The 21,510-nt window shown below is 46.4% G+C and overlaps 1 protein-coding gene across 1 annotated transcript in view; it reads left to right on the top strand.

The window, feature by feature from the left end:
• Positions 1-11,314, top strand: part of PPP1R1B (protein phosphatase 1 regulatory inhibitor subunit 1B) — a 53,592-nt gene extending 42,278 nt beyond the window's left edge. The window contains exons 6-9 of the mRNA XM_035135147.3: positions 324-374; positions 3,130-3,201; positions 7,730-7,873; positions 10,392-11,314. Of these exons, the coding sequence (XP_034991038.3) occupies positions 324-374; positions 3,130-3,201; positions 7,730-7,873; positions 10,392-10,495 (371 nt within the window). The 3' untranslated portion in view covers positions 10,496-11,314. The remainder of the gene's footprint in view (positions 1-323; positions 375-3,129; positions 3,202-7,729; positions 7,874-10,391) is intronic.
• The last annotated feature ends 10,196 nt before the right edge of the window (positions 11,315-21,510 follow it).

Raw genomic sequence — 21,510 nt, 5'->3', positions numbered from 1 at the left:
AGTAGCTGTTTTATCTTAGCATATTAAAAAAAGAATCTTTGTAATGTGCTTTTTTCCTGGGGGGGGGACGCAAGGGTATGCATACCCCTAAACATTTTGTCAATGTTTGTACTTTTACCCATTTACTGTATTTTTCCTCATTTGAACTATAAAATGGTGATTTTCTTGCGTCAGTATGAGAGTAACCCCTAAACATTTTCTTAAAGAAAAATGCACTGTATCTATGAATAAGTATCAGTTGATAAGTTAGTAAAAGAAAAAGGGGGGGATGTTTTGACCATGTCTTCCTTTCCCAACTCATATTTCTTCATTGTCTATTACAGCATCCCAGTTGGGCCCAGCTTCCAAGGCAGCCTTGCTCCGGCAATGCACTGGTAAGAAAACACCTTCCTCTCATATCAGAGCTGTGTCCTAGCGATCTATCCTAGAGTTACATAATCAGAGCAATCAGCACTGGAGCTGTCCAAAGTCAACGGACAACAGCCATGTGGGCTTTGCAGTTGTGCAAAAGAGGGGTTCTCTTACCCTTTCATGATAAACTGCATGTACCAAATAGTCTTGCAGACTACTGTGAAAGTTACAGGAGGTTCTGCCCATCTTTTTTCTTCTGGTTGCCTTCCTTAATTGGAACTTATGAGAGCTCTGGTTAAATAGCGAACAAGCAAGGAGACTTCCGGCAAAGATGGCGTCAGGTCAGAAAGTTGGCTCCACGGATCACACAATTTTAACCAATTTTAAATTGGTTTTAACCAATTATTTTATCAACCTTTTCATAACTACCAACCAGCAAGGAATGCCTGCCGGTCTTACAAGGGAAATTCAGGAAGTGCCAAGTCTACATCAAGTGTTTCAAGTGTAGAACTTACAATTTGAATACGCAAGATGTATTCCATGCAGAGGCATACCTAGGGTCCCTTGTGCCCTTGGCAAGGACTGGTATTGATATTCTCCCCCCCCAAAAAAAAAAATCTCTTTACCGCAATAGCCACATTAGAAATGACAACTGTAAGGGGGAGGGATTATAGAGAACCCTCCCCCCTCATCAGAAGCAGCCCGTCTCCCAGCAGTCATGAGAGCGAGGGGTCTGAAGGGGGAGTCAGGAAATGGAGAGGGGGTGCCAGGGCTCTGGCAACATCAAAGAGCCCCTGCTCCATAGGCAGGAAGAGAGGGAGGCGGAAAAAGTGGACAGGAATAGGTCATACCGAAGACCCGTCCCCCCGACGCCGGAATTGAGGAGGAGGAGGAAAGGGAGGCGTTTCTCAGTTCCGAGGCTTTTATGCTGGTCCCGAACGTGGAGGGGGGTAGTGCAGGAATCTGACTCGAGCGGGTAGACATGAAATGAGCAATCCGTTACACTGTAAATAATGTGCACCAATAAAAACGTCTGAAAGACAAGCATGTGGAAGGTCGTTACTCAAGAGTAGTCACAACACACCCTGACAACAACATTTTATGCGACCCAAGTATGTAAAGCGTCCAGAGTGAGGGCGAGGCGAGGAGGAAGGGCCAAAAATTTGGCACGCCTTTGTACCATGGTGTGAGAAGGATGGGAAGCTTTTCCTGCATTTGATCTCTCCACACCAGAAGCAGCACTGCACCATTCATCATACGCCCCATAGTCTCTATCTACCTTCATACTGCCCTGCCACTTTCCCTACCACTCAGCTCCCAGCTTACACAGATAGCTGAGGCAGGGAAGAGAGGAGATCTCTTGGGTGCTATTAGTCCCAGGTTCACAGTGGCAGGAGCCCAGCAGGAGTGGCAAGGGAGAAGAATGTCGAAGAGCTGAGCTGCTCAATCAGCAGATACAGTGGTGCCTCGCAAGACGAATTTAATTTGTTCCGCGAGTCAATTCGTTTTGCGAAAAATTCATCTTGCGAATCGCGGTTTCCCATAGGAATGCATTGAAATTTCTTTCTTTTTTTTGCCCATAGGAATGCATTAATTAAATTTCAATGCATTCCTATGGGAAACCGCGATTCGCAAGACGGATTTTTCGCAAAACGAATTCGTCTTGCGAGTCGCCATCAGATTGCAAGACGCATTCATCGTGCGAAAAATTCGTCTTGCAGGGCATTCGTCTTGCGAGGTACCACTGTATATCTATCCCTAGATTATACACCCCTCAGGTGCAGCTCAGGAATGGTGTGCTTGAATGCTCCATTGCTCCACCATACCCCCCCCAAAAAAATCCCAAATCCACATAGGAAAATGTAACATCCGCTTTTCCATGACTATATATGGCTGTACTCTTACATGCATTTCCCATCCGCACTCTGAAAGTGGTACAGTCTGGCTAGAGCTGTATTATATGTCCATGTATTTTGGCTCAGAGTTAAATATATCTCCTTCTGATCCGCATCTTAGATGTCAGCACTTTGATAGAATGCTAGATTGCTGCTTTCCACACATGTATTGCTGTGTGGGCGTGACTTATTAATTTACTTCTGTTATCCTTGGCTCTTAATAATTTGCCTTTTCCCCTCCACCACTAAATGATCTGTGCATATTACTCTTGGTGTTTTTTATATCGATCGCCTGCTTTTCCTTTGGAAGTGCAGAGCAATATGCATGGGGCTCCATCGCAGTACGGACCTTAGCTTCCGCAACACTCCAATATCAAGTGCTCCCAGATTGTTCATTGGTTCATATATGTGCGTGTGTATGTGCCACCTTCTCACTGTTAGGTGTGCATTTGGCAACACTGACTGTTGCTTATGGGCCTTCCAAATACTGTGAAAGATTGTTGTTGAGAGAGTGCTGCAAAAAAACAAACAACCGACAACTTGCATGTGTGAGGAGCACTGATCCCACAATAAATGTATTTCTGGAAGCACCCTTGGAAAAGATTGTGTTGCTATAAAACCAGTTGAATCACAAAGATGCTGCAGCCTCTGTTATCCTACCTGATAACGTTGCTGCTGGGTGCCTCCAGATTTAATCCAAGACACAACAAGAGGGCTGCAACATCGTGTTTAATTGGAACACATGGTCTTCAGACTAGCGAAAGAAGAACGCAGGCAGAGGAGACAACATACAAGCTCAAACGCACACAATGGGGCATTTGTGGGTAGTGAATTTCTCTCTCTCCTTTTTCCTTTTCAATCACCATTGTGGCTGCCTGAGAAGTCTTGGAAAACAAGCCCAAAGAATCTGAGCATCCCATCTATCCTGCACTCTCCAAATCACAGAAACGGAAAGGTAAATGCGTGTGTGGCAACTGCAGGGCTTAAGTGGGATTTATCACTCGGGTTATATGGGCAAAGGCAAAAAGCTTTCGAGAGTTAAAGATGGCATGGAAGCAGCATCATTGCCCATGGGGTACATACTTTGTTGTTGTTGTTGTTGTTGTTGTTGTTACCACCCCACCTTTTTCCCTGACGGAACTCAAAATAGCTTACAGATAAAAATAAGAACCACTAAAAGCATAGGAGGGAAATCATTAAAAAACAATTAAACATTGATATATTAAAACTACACAATATATAAAACCTGTTCAAACCATACGAATAATTACAATAAAAACAGCACGGCCCCAGCCCTTTCATTCAAAGCAGTCAGTTCCCAAAAGCCTGTTGGAACAAGAAAGTCTTCACCTGCCGGCAGAAGGACAACAAGGAGGGAGCCAGTCTAGTTTCTCTAGGGTCTCTAGGGAGGGAGTTCCAAAGCCTAGGAGCCACCACCAAGAAGGCCGTCTCCCGCGTCTCTGCCAAGCGCGCCTGTGAGGTGGCAGGAGCAAGAGAAGGGTCTCCCCCTGAAGACCTCAAAACCCAGCCAGGTTCGTCTGAGGGAATAAAGTCCTTCAGATAGCTTGGACTGAAGCTGTGTAGGGCTTTATAGGTCACAACCAGCGTTTTGAATTGTGCCTGGAAACCGACGGGTAGCCGGTGGAGTTGTTGTCGCAAGGGAGTCGTATGCTCCGTATGACAAGCCCAGGTAAACAATCCGGCTGCAGCTCTTTGAGCCAGCTGAAGTTTTTGAGCACTTTCCAAAGGCTGCCCCACAAAGAGCGCATTACAGTAATCCAGACGGCATGTAAATAAGTCGTGCATCGCTGTGGCCAAATCAGATAGCTCAAGAAGCGGGCACAGCTGCCTATGCACGAGAAGATTATGCAGGATTCTAATGCTCTTAAAAAAAAAACTTTTGAAAGCTGCAAACAGTGGCAATGGTGGGCATCTCTCTCTCTCTCTCTCTCTCTCTCTCTCTCTCTCTCTCTCTCTCTCTCTCTCTCTCTCTCACCACTGACCACTGTCAGCTGCCTGTAGGAACTCATGTCCTTCTCCAGCCACTGTTTCCATAGAAACAGACTCATAGGCGGATCTGTACATATTCTGTGAGTACAGAAGAGGACTCTCAATAAAATGTTGTGGCATGTCCCTTCTCCACTACAGCCCCTTTGAACAGGAACCTTGTACCATTGTTGAGGGCTTGGAGTAGAGCCCTTTTTTCCCCTTTCCCAGAATCCTCTGGTGCACCATATAGTGGCCAAGAGTTCACAGTCAGGGATAGCTGCCAGCCCTGAACATCAAGGTTTCATTGCGTATATACTTGGGGAAGAAGAGTTTTGTAGGCTTGTGGTGTGTACCCGCTGGATCCTAGTGCTCTCCTCTGGGACACTACTGAGGATGGTGGACAATGGGCAGGATGAGGCCCACCAAGCCATTTGAAGTGGCCTGCTCTGGTCTTCAGAGATCAGTCTGTGAAGAGCAGAGACAGGGATTGCCCTCCTTACTGCAATGCTGAAAGGCTTCCCAATTGCACAGAGAGCCTTCAGACACAGCGACTATTAAAGCTGTTTGATCAGCAAGCAGGTTAAATATTATATACATGACTTAACAGCGAAGAAAGGCGTTGACTTTTTTCCCATTCTGTCACTGCAAAGCTTCATGAAACGAGAGGTTTTGTCCTATCCACGTGAAATTTGGCATAAAGACTATGCCTTGGGTGGGCTGAGGGCAGCATAATATGGTGAAATTTCAGAAAACCCTGCAGAGGAATGGCTGAATTAGAGCAGTTCACACATTTTGCATTCAGGTTCAGGCACCCAATGTTCCCTGTTGTTGTTGTTGTTGTTGTTTAGTCGTGTCCGACTCTTCGTGACCCCATGGACCAGAGCACGCCAGGCACTCCTGTCTTCCACTGCCTCCCGCAGTTTGGTCAAACTCATGTTCGTAGCTTCGAGAACACTGTCCAACCATCTCATCCTCTGTCGTCCCCTTCTCCTAGTGCCCTCAATCTTTCCCAACATCAGGGTCTTTTCCAAGGATTCTTCTCTTCTCATGAGGTGGCCAAAGTATTGGGGCCTCAGCTTCACGATCTGTCCTTCCAGTGAGCACTCAGGGCTGATTTCCATCAGAATGGATAGGTTTGATCTTCTTGCAGTTCATGGGACTCTCAAGAGTCTCCTCCAGCACCATAATTCAAAAGCATCAATTCTTCGGTGATTAGACTTCTTGATGGTCCAGCTCTCACTTCCATACATCACTACTGGGAAAACCATAGCTTTAACTACGGTATACGGACCTTTGTCGGCAAGGTGATGTCTCTGCTTTTTAAGATGCTGTCTAGGTTTGTCATTGCTTTTCTCCCAAGAAGCAGGTGTCTTTTAATTTCGTGACTGCTGTCTACCATCTGCAGTGATCAAGGAGCCCCCTTCATGGATCAATGCCTTGTCATGGCAAAGGGGCTTGAATAACTCAGAGAAGCTATGAGCTATGCCATGCAGGGCCACCCAAGATGGACAGGTCATAGTGGAGAGTTTTGACTAAACGTGATCCACCTGGAGAAGGAACTGGCAAGCCACTCCAGTATCCCTGCCAAGAAAACTCCATGGACAGAGACAACAGGCATATAAAAGTTGCTGTTGTTAAACACAGCCAAAGCATACCTTACATTTACCCATTTGGGGCCGTTTTCGTTACGTCGAAAACTTGTGCCCATTTCAGGGATCTCCCTTCTGCTGATCAAAATCTGCTGTGTATAAATCTGGAACCGTGAGGTTTCAGAATTCCCATTCTAATCAGTCATTTAACGAAGAGTGAGTTGTTCAAAACATTGCTCGTTGCCAAACACTGGCTCTTCCCAGAGGGCGCTTGCTTCCCGGAAGAAAAATGGCCATCGCTGAGGAGGAGGCTGCTGTGGAAGACAGAAGAAACGGTGGGAGAAACGGAGCTGCTGTGCTTGTTTTGATGTGTGCAAAATGTTGCAGCACGAGTCTGGGTGTGTTGTGAGTGAATTGCTGCTGCATATGCGTGTGAGAGGAGAGTGTGTGTTAGACAAAGGGAAGCTGCCATGACTGAATGGGATTTGCAGTCTCTGGCTTACCCCCCACCCCACCCCACCCCCCTACCCCCGGTGATTCCCGCTGCAACTTCTTTTGAGATCTCTGCCCTGTTTGCAGTGGATTTTGGCCCCATACATTTGAAACACATGGCTTTCCCCCAAAGAACCCTGGGAACTGTAGTTTTCCCCTCACAGAGCTACAGTTCCCAGCACCCTCAACAAAACACAGTCCCCATGATTTCTTGGGGGGAGGGAAAGATATGTGTTCTAAAGGCACTTTATATGGTTGTTGCAAGCTATTCTGTCTGAGCTTTAGGCACTTAGAGTGATCACAGCAATAGACTGCATGCGAGGCCTGCTATTGTTCGGGACCCATTGAGCCGGCTCATTATCGTCATCATAGCTCGTTCCATGGTTGAAGAACCGCATCAGGACTAAAATACAGTCCATTACGGCAAAAGCGGGGATAATGTTGAGATAATTATAAAAATGGCCTCCTTTAGAGGGCTGATGTAAATATTACTAAGATAATAAGCGCAAAGTTATTTTGACATCTTAAAGGGTAGTATAATTCTTATGTATTATAGGGTACCCTCCCCTCCCTGCCCCCACTCCCACCACCAGAGGGGGCTTAATGGAATTCAGTGAATGTGTTCTTTTCAATAAACGAAATAAATTCTAGAGGGTTTTTTTAACCCTTCAGTTTAAGCAGAGGCATATTTATTGGGGCGCCACCGGTTTGGTAGCATTGGGTGGGGGCCACAGGGGGCATTGCAACAATGATTTAGAATGGAAGGCGAGAGGCAGGAGGTGCCAAATTTTGATGTTGTACAGGGCGCCACTGAGGTGTCAGACCCCAAGGTCCACTACTGGTTTAAATCTTTAACACAATTACCGAGTGTCTTCTACACCAGAAAGGATGGAAATTGTAAGTTAAGGTACCTGTGCTGATGTATCTATATGGGGCTCTAAACAATATGGGATGTATCGAAACCGAGGCTCCTTAGAATTCCCAAGCTTTTCCCTGGCACAAGTAATTTTTAAGTTCCCTGTCTCTTAAATGGAAGGGGTATTTGATCCCAGAATTAACTTGCAGTGAGATGTGAATGGCCTCGTTTGATCTCTGCTGTCTATAGCTATGTGTTCTATAGCCTCCAAACAATTCCCCCCGCACCTGATCTGGCCAAAGCTGTTAGGCCCAAGGCTCCAGTAGGCAAGAACATGGTACCGGGCTGAGCATCAGGGAAACATCCCAGTGCTGCTGTGGAGAGGAGTTATCTCTCTGTCTGCTCTTCCAACCATTTTTTGGCCATGTCCGCCAATGTGGCAGTGGCGCCTTCAGGCCACAAGCTGAGGGTTAGCCATCCCTGCTCTAAAGGATGCTTGCAGGGCAAAAGATGTTTTGTCACTTCCTGCTCGTCAGCGTAACGCTTGTTCCCGTCAGGTGGGCAAAAAGTATCCTTTGCTGGATCCGTAGAAGAAGTTCCCAATGAATCTGAGCAACCGGAAGGTGCTGAAGGCGAAGCCCAGGACCAGCAAAACCAGGAGACAGAGGTGGGACCGGAGCAGGGAGACCCGCCACTCACAGGTAATGTACCTGAACAAAGGGACTCTGCCTCTGGTGGCTGCTAACCAGCACAGCGCCTGCTTTTAACATGCTGTTGCATTTCTAGTGTTGCAAAAGTTTAACAAATAATAATGTATGTTTTGCCTGTTTGCCTCACAAGAACCCTGTGGAGTACCCTGAGTAAGGCTGAGTAAGGGTCTGATCCATGGGCAGAAAAAAAATATTTATTTGGTTTTTCATATTAAAGTTTTACAATCACATATCCAGCATCCAAACAAGATTCCGAAGAATCTCCTGGACTTCTCTCCTCCCCTCTGTGGGTTCTATTGTAAATCATTTCCTCCTGCATCTTTAATAATAATACAAATCTTTTACATCTCCATTATGTCCAAAATTCACCATTGAACTACAAGTGTTATTCCAATCCTACTAACGATTTTAGCTGTTTACGGTACAATGGCTTTTAAGATAAATGACAAATTTTCCCCATTCCTTATTAAAAATTTGGTCTTCCTGATTTGTGATTCTTCCGGTCATTTTTGCCATTTTGGCATAATCCATCAACTTAATCTGCTATTCTTTTCTGGTCTGTACTTTATCTTATTTCAATCTCTGGGCCTTCTATGAACTATTTTAAGTTCACTTTACAACGCAAAGGACAAGTATAATGCTGGTGTAATACTGTGTAACCACCATCTCTCAAACTGGGACCTCTTCCAGAATTTGCTGTGGTACACAAGATTATGCTCTGTGATGTGAGGCAGATGAAAGATAATGACTGACACACACACACACACACACACACACACACACACACACACACACACACACTGAGTTTCAGATCAGAGTAGTGATGTGAACCCTGATTGCCCTGGCCCAAGCCCAGTGCTCTATACAGTATTCCGTATTCCACACTGGCTCTGGTTTAAGATCATGGCTGGGAAGTGAATGGTCTGTTTATGAGTATTTATCTCCTGCATTTGGGCCCTACGGAGCCCCACCCCCCAGCAGCAGAAATGGCTTCCTCACCCCCACCTTCACTACATAGCTTAAAAGTTGCCTTAGCTGGCTGGTCTAGAACTACCTGATTTTCAAGGGTCTTGGTCTGCATTCGAAATTAGCCGGGCGCCACTCGCGTTTTACGACTGGCAACCAGCCCTTTGAGACTGGCTGGAGATGTCCGGGCACCACCTTTGGTGCCTAACATCTCCACTTGCCTGGCTGCAGTCAGGTGATCTGCCATGCACCCCCACAAAATACCTGATTCGTCCAGCAGCGCAGTCAGATGGACAGGGTGCAAAAAAAACAAATTGTGTTGATGGTGATGTGGTTTGGGTGATGTCCCATGTCCAGAACAGAAATTAATCCAGTGAATATGATCATTATTCACTGTTGTTGTTTTCAGCCTACAAACAATATAGAATGATTGTCATGTTCCCCCTCTCCAGTTTGCACTGCCTTTTCTTTGCATTGAAATGAATGGTGCAGAATAACATAATGCAGTTATGAAAAGTTCAACCACAGTGGGCAGTGAGATGAACAAGGTAGGCTTCGTCAGAAGCCAAACGCAAAACAGGAGTCCTGCATGCGACTGATAAAGGGTGGGACGGAAGTTGATGCCTTCTTAATTCCCTAACTGTGACAACCATCTCATCCCCTCCTTGCTTTGGCTTCTACAAGGGAAGATTACTTTTTTTAAAGTTAGTTGAGAACCAGTTTTGACTGTCACAGCCAATCCCACAGGAAACCCTGGGAATAGGAGCCATAGGAAAGAGCAACGGGCTTCTTTACCAGCTGCACTGGCTCCCGGTGGAATACAGGGTCAGGTTTAAGGTGCTGGTTTTGACCTTTAAAGCCTTATGCGGCTTAGGACCCTCGTACCTATGGGACCGCCTCTCCCGGTATGCCCTGCAGAGGGCATTAAGGTCCACAAATAATAACATACTGGAGATCCCGAGTCACAAGGTGGTTAGACTGGCCTCGACCAGGGCCAGGGCCTTCTCAGTACTAGCCCCGACCTGGTGGAACGCTCTCTCAGGAGACTAGGGCCCAGCGGGAGTTGTCATCTTTTCGTAGGGCCTGCAAGACAGAGCTGTTCTGCTTGGCCTTTGGACTGACTCAGTCTGACCCCAGTGTTCCCCTCCCCTAAGACTTTATCCTACAGATATTTAAAGGAGGTTGCACTTGTAGATTCCTAATTTTAAAATTGAATTTTAACTTTGTATTTAATCTGCATTTTAATTGAATTGTTTCTTTTATGCTTGCTTTGATATTCTTGTTGTTAGCCGCCCTGAGCCCGGTCTTGACTGGGAAGGGCGGGGTATGAATAAAATAGTTATTATTATTATTATTATTATTATTATTATTATTATTAATTATTCTTACATGGAAATGTCAGCACCTTCACAAATGATGGCTGCCATATGAAAACCCATCTTTAAAGTGATTTGAAACTGGTGTAAAATTTTGGCATGTAGATGTTCTACACGTCGAGAACTCCCCCTCCCCAAATGCTTGTGTTTTTCCTCTCCTTCTGTAGATCATGTTATGGAACTGAGTCACTCCAGCTGTGAAGAGAGACCTCCCTGCGCTCTTAGCTCCGAAAACCGTCCCTCCCCACCCCCTATCCACCCCACCACCTAGCGCAAGCAGTGAAGGGGTAGAGTCGGGAGCTGTCCCATTGATGGAAAACCTCTCCTTTTTCACCAAGATGGATTGGATTATTTCCTTTTAACAACTATCTTCTCTTTTCTGTTCCAGATTTGTCTTTCATTTCGCAGTGTTTGGTTTGTGTTCAGTGAATTATTTAGCACAAGGGGAAAGGAAGTGGGGGGGGGAGGAGCCACAGTCGCTGGTATCCAAACCTTCACATTCAGAAGGAATATACTGTATCATCTTTCTGACGGCCAGAGGCTGGGCACAAGTGACAAAAGGGTGGCTATCTTTACTGTGCCTTTGCTTGTGAGGTTCCGGGGTTCGGGGTGCGTGCATAAGAGCTGTCGTTGTCCACAGGGCTGCTCGTTTGGTGTAATCCAGCATGGCGGTTCTTAACATTTTTTCACCCATCCAAATCTGAAATTCTAAAACTAGTATGTGAGACTAGTGAAAATAACCAGGTAGCTGGCCTGAAGACTACCGTTAGATTCCCGGAAATCAAGTTTGAAAAAGCACAATTTGCAGCTGAATTCGAACTGATATGCTGGAGGGGATATCTGCAATTGATTCACTTCTGAATCCCTGCCGCCGCCACCTCTCTCTCTCCCTCCCTCCCTCTTCTCTCTCACCTGCCTCCCCAATGCCCCATTCATCTCTCTGGAAGCTGCAAATTAAAATCTAATCATTTTGTATAGTTGAAACTGCTCTCTCTCCCTCCCTATGCTCTTAGACCCTTACTCCGCCACCTGTGTATTGGGCAATGCCTTTCCATGTGCCTCTCTGCTCTATTAAAGCTTTGTAAATAAATGAGATGTTTGAAGAGTGGTTTATGGAGGGGGGGAGGGAATGGTCACCAGCCCTGAGTAAGCCAGCCCTGCCTCACTGCATCAGCCAAGAATGACAGAAGGAAAGGATTTCATAACTGCAGGAAGCGTTTATCTTTTGCAAATCAACCCTAAGTGCATGAGCCATGATTCATGGACAGGAGGAAAGGGTTCAGGAGGTAAAAGTCTTAATTCCCAATGATTCCCAATGGGTGGACTAGGATACTCCCAGTTTCTGCATCTCCCTTAAAACAGTAACCCTTGCTGCCAAAAGGCAGACCAGCTAAAACGCTTGTGGTCTGGGATTTTGTGATTATTATTTTTCCTGCAGGAAAGAAATTCAATGGCTGCTTAACACTTGTGCTTCCAAGACAGCCACTACTTTTTGTGGGAGGAATTCAAGCCGATGTCGGAAATTCAGGTGTACACAATTAAAACGAATTAAAGGGCTCGGTCATCCTGTGCGCAATAAATCCGCTTTTAAAAAAGAATCACAACTTTTTACTGTTTGGAAATTGATGAGGAAATGCCTTAAACAGTGATGGAAAGGTATGTAAACGACCCACAAACCAGGATGTAGGACAATGTTCATTGTTGTGTTACTTCCTTGTGGCCCAATAAACATCAACGCTCAATAAAGATTGGATATAATCTAACTTCTGGGTAAGCTTTATTCAAGCAACTCAGTACGCTTACAAATAGGTAAACTGGAGAGGCCCTCAATCAGCAACAGTTGATGGATCATTTACAACCTATGTGAGGTCCTTTCACATAAATAGTCCGAGTTTTTGATGGGGTGAGGTAAGATCATGGTGGCTGCCTGTACACTCCTCCGACGATACCTATTATGTACGTATTAAACTTGAAAGCTAAGCCTGCTGCTTGCTTGTGTCTGGTACTATCATGCACACCTTATTTGAGAACTAGCTTTAAATCCCCTCTCCTAGCATGAAATTGCCTGTAATTGTGAGCACTTGAATATGCGGCATGAAATGTATACAAACATTTGTCTCCTGAAATGTGAAAGTGAAGGGGGGAATTTATGTTTTGAAGCTAATATTTCTAAAAACGTCTGCAGCAGAGCAAGGCACCCAAACCCATGCATGCAATGTGGCTGTGGGGCTTTCGCTCGAGCAGGCTATGAATCACTTGTTCATCTCTCCTCAGACAGGCGTCCTTGTTTTCTTTCTGTCAAATGATTGACTTTGTACAACTGTGTATGTCCACCGGGTGTTTGGTTGATTTCCCCCTCCACCTAAACCCTCCACTCTCCCCCACCCCACTCAGACTCTGCTCTCAGTACACAGGAAAAATATACTCCCTACTAATACTTTGTGTTAGTATGGAAACTGTTTTCTTTTCACGCCAGCTCCCAGCTGGGACCGTGCACGTAGCAAAGAGACATTGTTGTTGCCAGAGAGCCACTTGCAAGTCGTCACTCGGCCTGCAAGGAAGTGAGTAAAGCCAGCTGGGTCTTGGCACTTACCCACTCGAGGAGACAAGGGCTGTTTTCATGCCGCCTTAACTGCTCCAATCTTGCCTTCTCTTAATCAAGCTTAGTCTGTTCCTTGATCCTTTCCGGGGGAGCTGCTCAGAGCATGTAGCAGCTTGTTCTCATTTGGCTAGCACATAGTGTGATGGGATGAGGTGGCAAGGTCTGGAGAGTGGAATGGTGCCCAAACCTTGGCGTATTTTTCGTTCTCCAAGGCCTCAGTCGTAGGTAAGAGGGCAGGCCGATGTGTTTCAACTTGCCTAGAAAAAGGAATCCACACTCCAAGGAATATCATATGTGAATGGGGAGACTCGAGATGCCTTATGAGGAACGGCTTAGGGAGCTGGGTATGTTTAGCCTGGAGAAGAGAAGGTTAAGGGGTGATATGATAGCCATGTTCAAATATATAAAAGGATGTCATATAGAGGAGGGAGAAAGGTTGTTTTCTGCTGCTCCAGAGAAGCAGACACGGAGCAATGGATTCAAACTACAAGAAAGAAGATTCCACCTAAACATTAGGAAGAACTTCCTGACAGTAAGAGCTGTTTGACAGTGGAATTTGCTGTCAAGGAGTGTGGTGGAGTCTCCTTCTTTGGAGGTCCTTAAGCGGAGGCTTGACAGCCATCTGTCAGGAATGCTTTGATGGTGTTTCCTGCTTGGCAGGGGGTTGGACTGGATGGCCCTTGTGGTCTCTTCCAACTCTGCGATTCTATGAGATAGTTATCCAGAATATAACATCAATATACGTCTGTAGCATAGATGTGCCCAGACTGAGTGCTCCATTTTCTGCTCCTTCAGCCAACGGAAAGTTCAGCGCAGGCTGAGTAGTGTCAATATTTGGAAGAGTGGGAACCCTGAAGGTTCTGGGAAAGTTTCTGGGACTTTCCTGTCGGTGTGGTTTCTCATGTTAGCAAATCCTTGAGCAGAGTCAACATTTCTTTCCCCCCGGCAACTGCTTCTGTTGCATCAGGAATCAAGTGCTGCACTTCTCAAAACTGCAAAATCAAGTTGCTAGGACACTGCAGCCCTGGCTAATTCAGCAAGCCCACTGCAGAGGGCTACATGGAATAGGCTTGCCAACCTGTCATGGAGACAAGCAACTCCCCACCTCTGCCCCATTTGGATTAAGGATATGGGTTGAAGACATATAAAATCATAGAGCTGGAAGGGACCCTAAAGATCGTCTCGTCCAACCCCCTGCAAAGCAGGAATATGCAGCTGTCCCTTATGGGAATCAAACCTGTGACCTTGGTGCTATTAGCATCATGCTCTAACCAACTGAGCTGTCCTCTGAATAACATGAAGCGGCCATCTTGTTAAAACTAATCCGACCCGAGTAGTCAGTGCTGCCTGAGAGCCACACATATGCCACATTGAGTACCAAGATGGAAAAAAGGATGCAAGAAAATAAATAGAAAAATTGTGCATGCCTCATAAACAGACTGTTTCTCCTTAATTACATTTTAAAGTAACATTTCTGTTATTTTGTTTACACAACACAAAAATCATCCCCGAACAACACACCGTCCCCAGAACATTCCTCCCCTGCGATGCCTTAGTCTAGGCCAGGCATAGGCAACCTTGGCTCTCCAGGTGTTTTGGAACTACAACTCCCATGATCCTTGACCACTGGCTCTGTTAGCTAGGCATCATGGGAGTTGTAGTTCCAAAACGTCTGGAGAGCCAAGGTTGCCTATGCCTGGTCTAGGCTGTGGAACCTCAGGCCTAGTGGGTGCAATCTGCCATGTCCGTCTTTCTGGCCCATGGGTTTCGAACTACTCTGTGCCCCCCTCTCCCTAGGCCAGACCCCTCATCTGCCCTGCTCTGGAGGCTCCTCAAGTGCTTTTGCCCAGCTGCATGTGTCCTTGAAGTGTGGCGATGCTTCTTGTGGGCCTGGTTGAAGAGATGGAGAAGGAGTGTAGAAACCCCTGGTTTTTCTGTGGCTGAAATGTAGCGTACCGTACAAAATCAGGAGCCCTGCCCTTTTGCCTCTGGACTCACCAGCCACTGGCATGTAGCATGCAGAAGCCTGCCCTTCAGGAGACATTGCAGCCCTCAGGGCTGAGAAAGGTTCCTCACTCTTGCCTTAGGCTTAATGCTCAACAAAATAAAATGCAGAGCTTCCAAGTGTCCTTATTTTCCAGGGACAGTCACAGATCATCAGAAGCCACCCCAGTTTCTGATTTGACCCTGCAGCGTCCCACTTTTCCTTCTTGTTGTTTAGTCGTGTCCGACTCTTCGTGACCCCATGGACAAGAGCACGCCAGGCACTCCTGTCTTCCACTGCCTCCCGCAGTTTGGTCAAACTTCATGGATCACTGCCTTGTCATGGCGAAGGGGCTTGAGCTATAACTCAGAGAAGCTATGAGCTGTGCCGTGCAGGGCCACCCAAGACGGACAGGTCATAGTGGAGAGTTTTGACTAAACGTGATCCACCTAGAGCAGGAACCGGCAAGCCACTCCAGTATCCCTGCCAAGAAAACTCCATTGACAAAAACAACAGGCACTTTTCCTTAGGACGTCGTTATTTTTACCGGAGAAATGTAGGATGGTATGGAGTAATGCAACCCCCGAGGCCAGGTTATAAGGAAGTATACCACCAGCACATGGAAACGCCGTTTACCTTCCCGCTATAGCGGTTCCTATTTATCTACTTGCATTTTGATGTGCTTTCGAACTGCTAGGTTGGCAGGAGCTGGGACCAAGCAACGGGAGCTCACCCCGTCACAGGGATTCGAACCGCCGACCTTCTGATCAGCAAGCCCTAGGCTCAGTGGTTTAGCCCACAGCACCACCTGGGTCCCCAAGAGCTCCAGGAACTCCGGTCAAATACTACTAAATTCAGTGCAAACCAAATCTTGTGAGGCTCTTTAACTAAAAGGGCCTCAGTCCAGCTTCACTGCTTTCCAGTGCTGCAAGCTGTATGGAGACGGCAAAAGCCCTTACAAACCACAGCCTTTGATATGATGTAATCATCCACGTAAATATCCAAGGATTGAACCGAGGGCAGAAAATCTCAGAGGTGAGTCAAGAGCAAAGGTAACTTACTGCTCCGCCTCCCGTCAAAATGAATCACTGAGGAACCATAAACAAATACAGGTTTTTAAATATATAACAGTATCACTCAAGCAAAATTCTCCACGGGGTTGCTGGCTGTTGCCCACAGCCCGGCAATCTCTGCAAAGACAGGAACATCCTGCTTTTTCTTTAAATAGAGCCTAATAATCCCACTTGGTACTGAATTGTCCCTTGCGAAGCATTTTAAGGGTGTTCCATGCTTAATAAAACAGAACTATATTTTATTTGCCAGTTTGAAAGGAGGAAGCAGAAGTCAGAAACAATCCATTTGAGCCTCACAGCAGAAATGATTCTGCTCTTGAAACTGAAAGAGCTCAAAGCAGGATAGTCAGCCTCTTTTTCTCATACTGGTTAAGTATAACAATAAATCCCACACCGACTGATGGGTTAAGTGGAACAATAAAAGTCACAGCCCAAATGTCAAAGAGCCTGTCCAAGGGTCTGAGTCATAAGCTGTAACCCTAGTTTGCAAGCAAGGAAAAAGAAAGAAAGAAACCAGAATTATCAGCTGTAAAGCTCCTCCTCTCTTGTCAACATACTGTAGAGATTAATCAATCCATATTTACAGTATCAACACATATTTACAGTAAAGGGTTACTATGCAATGCAGCATAATTAAATAACAACAGTTACAAAAACATATATAAAGTTGAGGAATTTCCAGATAGGTACATTTTCTGTTCAGTTTAATGATGTTCCCCCCTTAACAGCCATCTATTAGTAATAATTCCATCTGCCTGCTGCAGAGACAGCGATGGGGCAGCCTGGTTTACTGCATTCATTTGACTGAAGGACCAGCAGCCATTTGGCTCCTCCTTCTGGGCCAACCCTACCAGTAGACAAGGGTGATCCTCTTGTCTCAGACAGTGATTGAGATGAATGGTGGATCAGTGTCCCCCTGCTAATCTGCAGCTGCCTTCACCTGCCAAGCCACTCAGTGTTGCCATTTCGTTTGCTTGCTGGATCCGACCCATCCCTTCCCCACACCGCAATCTCCACTGCAGCACTCTCAAAGGCCTCTACAGATCCCACAAGTCCTTGTGAGTGCAGTTGACTCTAGCACACACCTTAAACAGTATTTGCAGTTGTTGCAGCAAACACAGTTTAAAGTTTAACTGTAGTAATAAACAGCAAAGCATTATTCTTTGGGACACTTTCACTGTGGTCTAAATCACTGAGCCTCTTGGGCTTGCTGATCAGAAGGTTGGCAGTTCGAATCCGCTCAACGGGGTGAGCTCCCTTTGCTCTGTCCCAGCTCCTGCCAACCAAGCAGTTCGAAAGCACGTTAAAGTGCAAGTAGATAAACAGGTACTGCTGCGACAGGAAGGTAAACAGCGTTTCTGTGTGCTCTGGTTTCTGTCACGGTGTTCCGTTACGCCAGAAGCAGTTTAGTCATGCTGGCCACATAACCCGGAAAGCTGTCTGTGGACAAACGCCGGCTCCCTCAGCCTGAAAGCGAGATGAGCGCTGCAACCCCATAGTCACCTTTGACTGGGCATCCAGGGGTCCTTTACCTTTTTTTAATTTTTACATATTCTTTGGGACCACCACTGGTCACTTCACAGATGCCACAAATTAGGGGAGGTGGGCATGGGCGTAGGCAGGGGGGCAGGAGGGGGCAATTGCCCCCCCCCTAGAAGCAGAGCCGCTGGCCAGCCTGCCCCGCTGCCGTCTCCCTTCTCCCTGGCTGGCTGTGGAGCGGGCGGAGGGGAAGCCAGGCAACCGCTTTGCGCGGCTCTGGGGCTTTCCCTCCACCTGCCCCGGCGATTGCAGAGGGGGAGGAGGGGATCGGAGCAGCCCGATTTCGGGCTGATCCTGGCTCCCCCTCGCCCCTGCTGATCGCGGAGGGGGAGGAGGGAGTCGGAGCAGCCCGATTTCGGGCTGATCCTGGCTCCCCCTCGCCCCTGCCGATCGCGGAGGGGGAGGAGGGAAAGCTGGCAAGGGAGAAGGGAGCTTTCCTTGCCCCGCTGTGGCCCCTCCCCCGCCCCTTGGCCCCGCCCCTTGCCCCCCCTGATTTTCATCCTGGCTACGCCCCTGGAGGTGGGGGAGACAGGCCAGATGCAGCAAGCAAACAGCGTGATATCTATTTATTGCATTTCTACCCCACCTCCCACCCACCCACCCCCCGGTTCTTCCTCTCCTCATTTAATCCCCCCTCAACCCTGTGAGGCAGTTTAGGCTGAGAGGCAGTGGCAGGCCCAAGGTCACCCAATGATCTTCATGGCCGAGTGGGGATTTGAATCTTGGTCTCCCAGGTCCCAACCACGTGGATCATGGCAGAAGATAGCCCAGGAGGACTTAGACATTGTTGTGTTACTGCCAATAACGCAGCAGCAAAAACTATTTCAAGCCAGAGGCGGCAGCAGGAAGAGCAGGGCCACCTTCCTCGTGTGGCACAATGTCTTGAGGCAGCCCTATCCTCCTCTCTTCCTAAACCATCTCCATTATAAAGACAGTTACATTACTGTTACATTACTTTAAGGTGTCTGACTTTGCTTTTTATTCTTTTCCTCCCTGTCCTTTTCCCTTTCTTAAAACTGAAAGCCTGCAAGAAAGACTGCCTTTTGCTTTTTGTCTTAGCGCAGCACTTTATTTTTACATGCTTCCTAAATAATAAATAGTCAGCTTGATTTTTCTGGCAAGCAACATACCCGGCAGGAGAAATAACCTCTCAATGAATCTTCCTTTCACTGCAACAAGACAATGCATCCACTCCTTGTATCCAATAAATGCAGTGTTTGTGCAAAGAGCTTTATGGGCCAGGTGTAAGTAAGTAAGTAAATTTTTATTCATACCCCGCCCTCCCCGGCCAAGACCGGGCTGAGGGCAGCTAAAGGCTGTTGCATTGAGGCAAAGAAATTGTGAATCAGTAGCTTCCTGTGTCTGGAATACCTTCCTCAGTAAAATTAAATCCACAGGGATTTGCAAGCATTCCAAACTCACACAATGAATGCTGTTTATCTTCCAGAATGGGTGTGCAGCTTTGTGTAAATATTGCATTTCTCTCTCAGCATATGATTGCCATTTGGCCAATCTGACGCCAGACCAATCAGGCTATTTATTTTTAAAGCTCAGCTACGTAATTGCCCAATGAAATGGTATACAAGAGGGAGCTTCTCCTTTTCCATGTGTTTTTCTTGGTTACAATCAGAGTCTTCTAAACATGTTGCCTAGTAAGCATTAAGATTTCCATGATAGGCAGTGAGGGCCATCAATGTGGAATGCATGTATGAAAAGCCGACTTAAAATAATGGCAGCCTTCTGCATGGGACCTATTCCCAAATAAACAGGGATGGCATTAGGCTGCATATAATGGGAAAAAGTGTTTATTTATATCATCTTTTATAAAACAAACACCCACAGAGTTACAGAAAACACATACCTCTAAACACAAAACTTAATTATGTATTTGTTTGTGTCTCTGTAAATGCATGACCGACAAAACAGAAAACAGAATTAGGTAATGATTCAGCTAAATATTCTTTTTTAAAAAAATAATTTTTATTAAGGGTTTTCTTGGTTTACAAGGATATGTGCAATGTCTCTCTTAGCATTTTTACATATCAGTTTCATTTGTTGAGACATTGGTGAGGAGAAGGGAAGGAAAGGAAAGTAGATGGGGAGGGTGGGGTGGGGTAACAATGTTTCTATTTTGCTTAATAGGTGTGGGGGGGGTTCTGTCAGCGTCGCTCGTGTAGGTTCTCTACTGTTCACTTGATTTATTTTGATGGTGAGAGATCTTGGGGTTGGTCTAGGATATGGTTGTTCCTTTGTGGTTGGCTGTGGTAGTCTTTGTTTTGTGTGTGAGTGGGGTGGGTGAGTGTTCTGGGTCAGGTTAACCATATTGATTCGTATGCTGTCAGCTAAATATTCTGACTGCTATCTTTGTCAGTAACACAGCTGGATTTCAGACTCCAGGCTGCATGCTAAGGTGGCAATTCTACAAAATCTGAAGGCAGAATTCTCAGGGAGGAAACGTCTGCTGTAGAAATAGAAGAGGGGCTTACAGTGTGAAATCCTATACAGTGGAACCTCGGTTTATGAACACCTCGGTTTACAAATTTTCGGTTTACGAACGCCGCGGACCCGTCTGGAAGGGATTGATCCACTTTCCATTACTTTCAATGGGAAAGTTCGCTTCAGTTTATGAACGCTTCAGTTTAAGTACTCCGCGGACCGTCTGGAACAGATTAATCCACTTTCCATTACTTTCAATGGGAAAGTTTGCTTCAGTTTATGAACGCTTCAGTTTATGAACAGACTTCCGGAACCAATTGTGTTCATAAACCGAAGTACCACTGTACATGTTTAGCTGGAAGCAAGTCCCACTGTGTCCAGTGGAACCTACTTGTTCCTAAGCGTGCTTAAAGGTAAAGTTAAAGGGACCCCTGACTGTTAGGTCCAGTCGCAGACGACTCTGGGGTTGCGGCACTCATCTCGCTTTATTGGCTGAGGGAGCCGGCGTACAGCTTCCAGGTCATGTGGCCAGCATGACTAAGCCGCTTCTGGAGAACCAGAGCAGCACACAGAAATGCCATTTACCTTCCCACCGGAGTGGTACCTATTTATCTGCTTGCACTTTGACGTGCTTTCGAGCGTGCTTAGGATTGCAATAAAACCTGATCTCCCTTTTTTTTCCATACACAAGGGGAAAAGAAAGTAAAGTTTTTCCACCAGCCTCACAAACCTGTTTGTGGAGGACCTATAAGGACTGCCAATGTTTTAAGACCACGTAAAATGATACCATAAACTAAATGCTGTGTTCTTTTCCTTGTTGTGAATGCATTGAATAATAATAATATTATTATAATTATTTTATAATTATAACTAGCTGACCCGGCTACGCGTTGCTGTGGTTCTTTCCTGTGACACCCCCCCACCCTGTCACGATCCATGACGTATCCTGCCCCTCCTCCCTCCACCCCAGCTCATCCCTGTGTTTCAGTAGGATACCCTTCCCTCTGTTGTCCCTGGGGAGTGTTGGCCCCTCCCCCCTGTATTTCCATACCTTGGCCCCCACCCTTCGAAAAGGAACTGTTAGGTTCTGGGTTCTATTTCCCAGCATGCACTTTTGTCTGAACCCTCTGTTGTTCCTGGGGAGTGTTGGCCCCTACCCCCAGTATCTTCCTACATTGGCCCCCATCATTGGAGAAGGAGTTGTCAGTTTCTGGGTTCTATTTCCCAGTATTTACTTTTGTCTGAGCCCTCTGTTGTCCCCTCCCCCCTGTATCTCCATACATTGGCCCCTGCGAACGAATCGTGAACATTTCTATATATTTAGATTAAGGATAGGGGATGATGATGTGCCCTGGGACCCAGATAACTACTTAAAGAATCCCAACCCGGGGGGGGGGGGGTCAAATAGCGAAGCCCCATAGCCCCGTAGCAACAGACAGGCCCAGATAGAAGGAGGGGGGTCATATGGGCCACTTGGGGTGGGCCTCCAAATCTAAAGGGGGCCTTGGTCAGCATATTCACAATCAGTAAAATGATAAAAGTAACAAAAGGGTTAAAAACAGGGCCACATTATCTACCTGGCCCGGGCCCTATAAGGGCCTGGCAATAAAAGGTGCGTTCTGAAGTACCCGAGTTTTTCAGTTCCATAAAAA

Source organism: Zootoca vivipara, chromosome 12 (assembly GCF_965207765.1).
Source record: "Zootoca vivipara chromosome 12, rZooViv2.hap1.1, whole genome shotgun sequence".
NCBI classification, from domain to species: Eukaryota; Metazoa; Chordata; class Lepidosauria; order Squamata; family Lacertidae; genus Zootoca; species Zootoca vivipara.
This window is presented reverse-complemented; position numbering and strand designations above follow the sequence as displayed.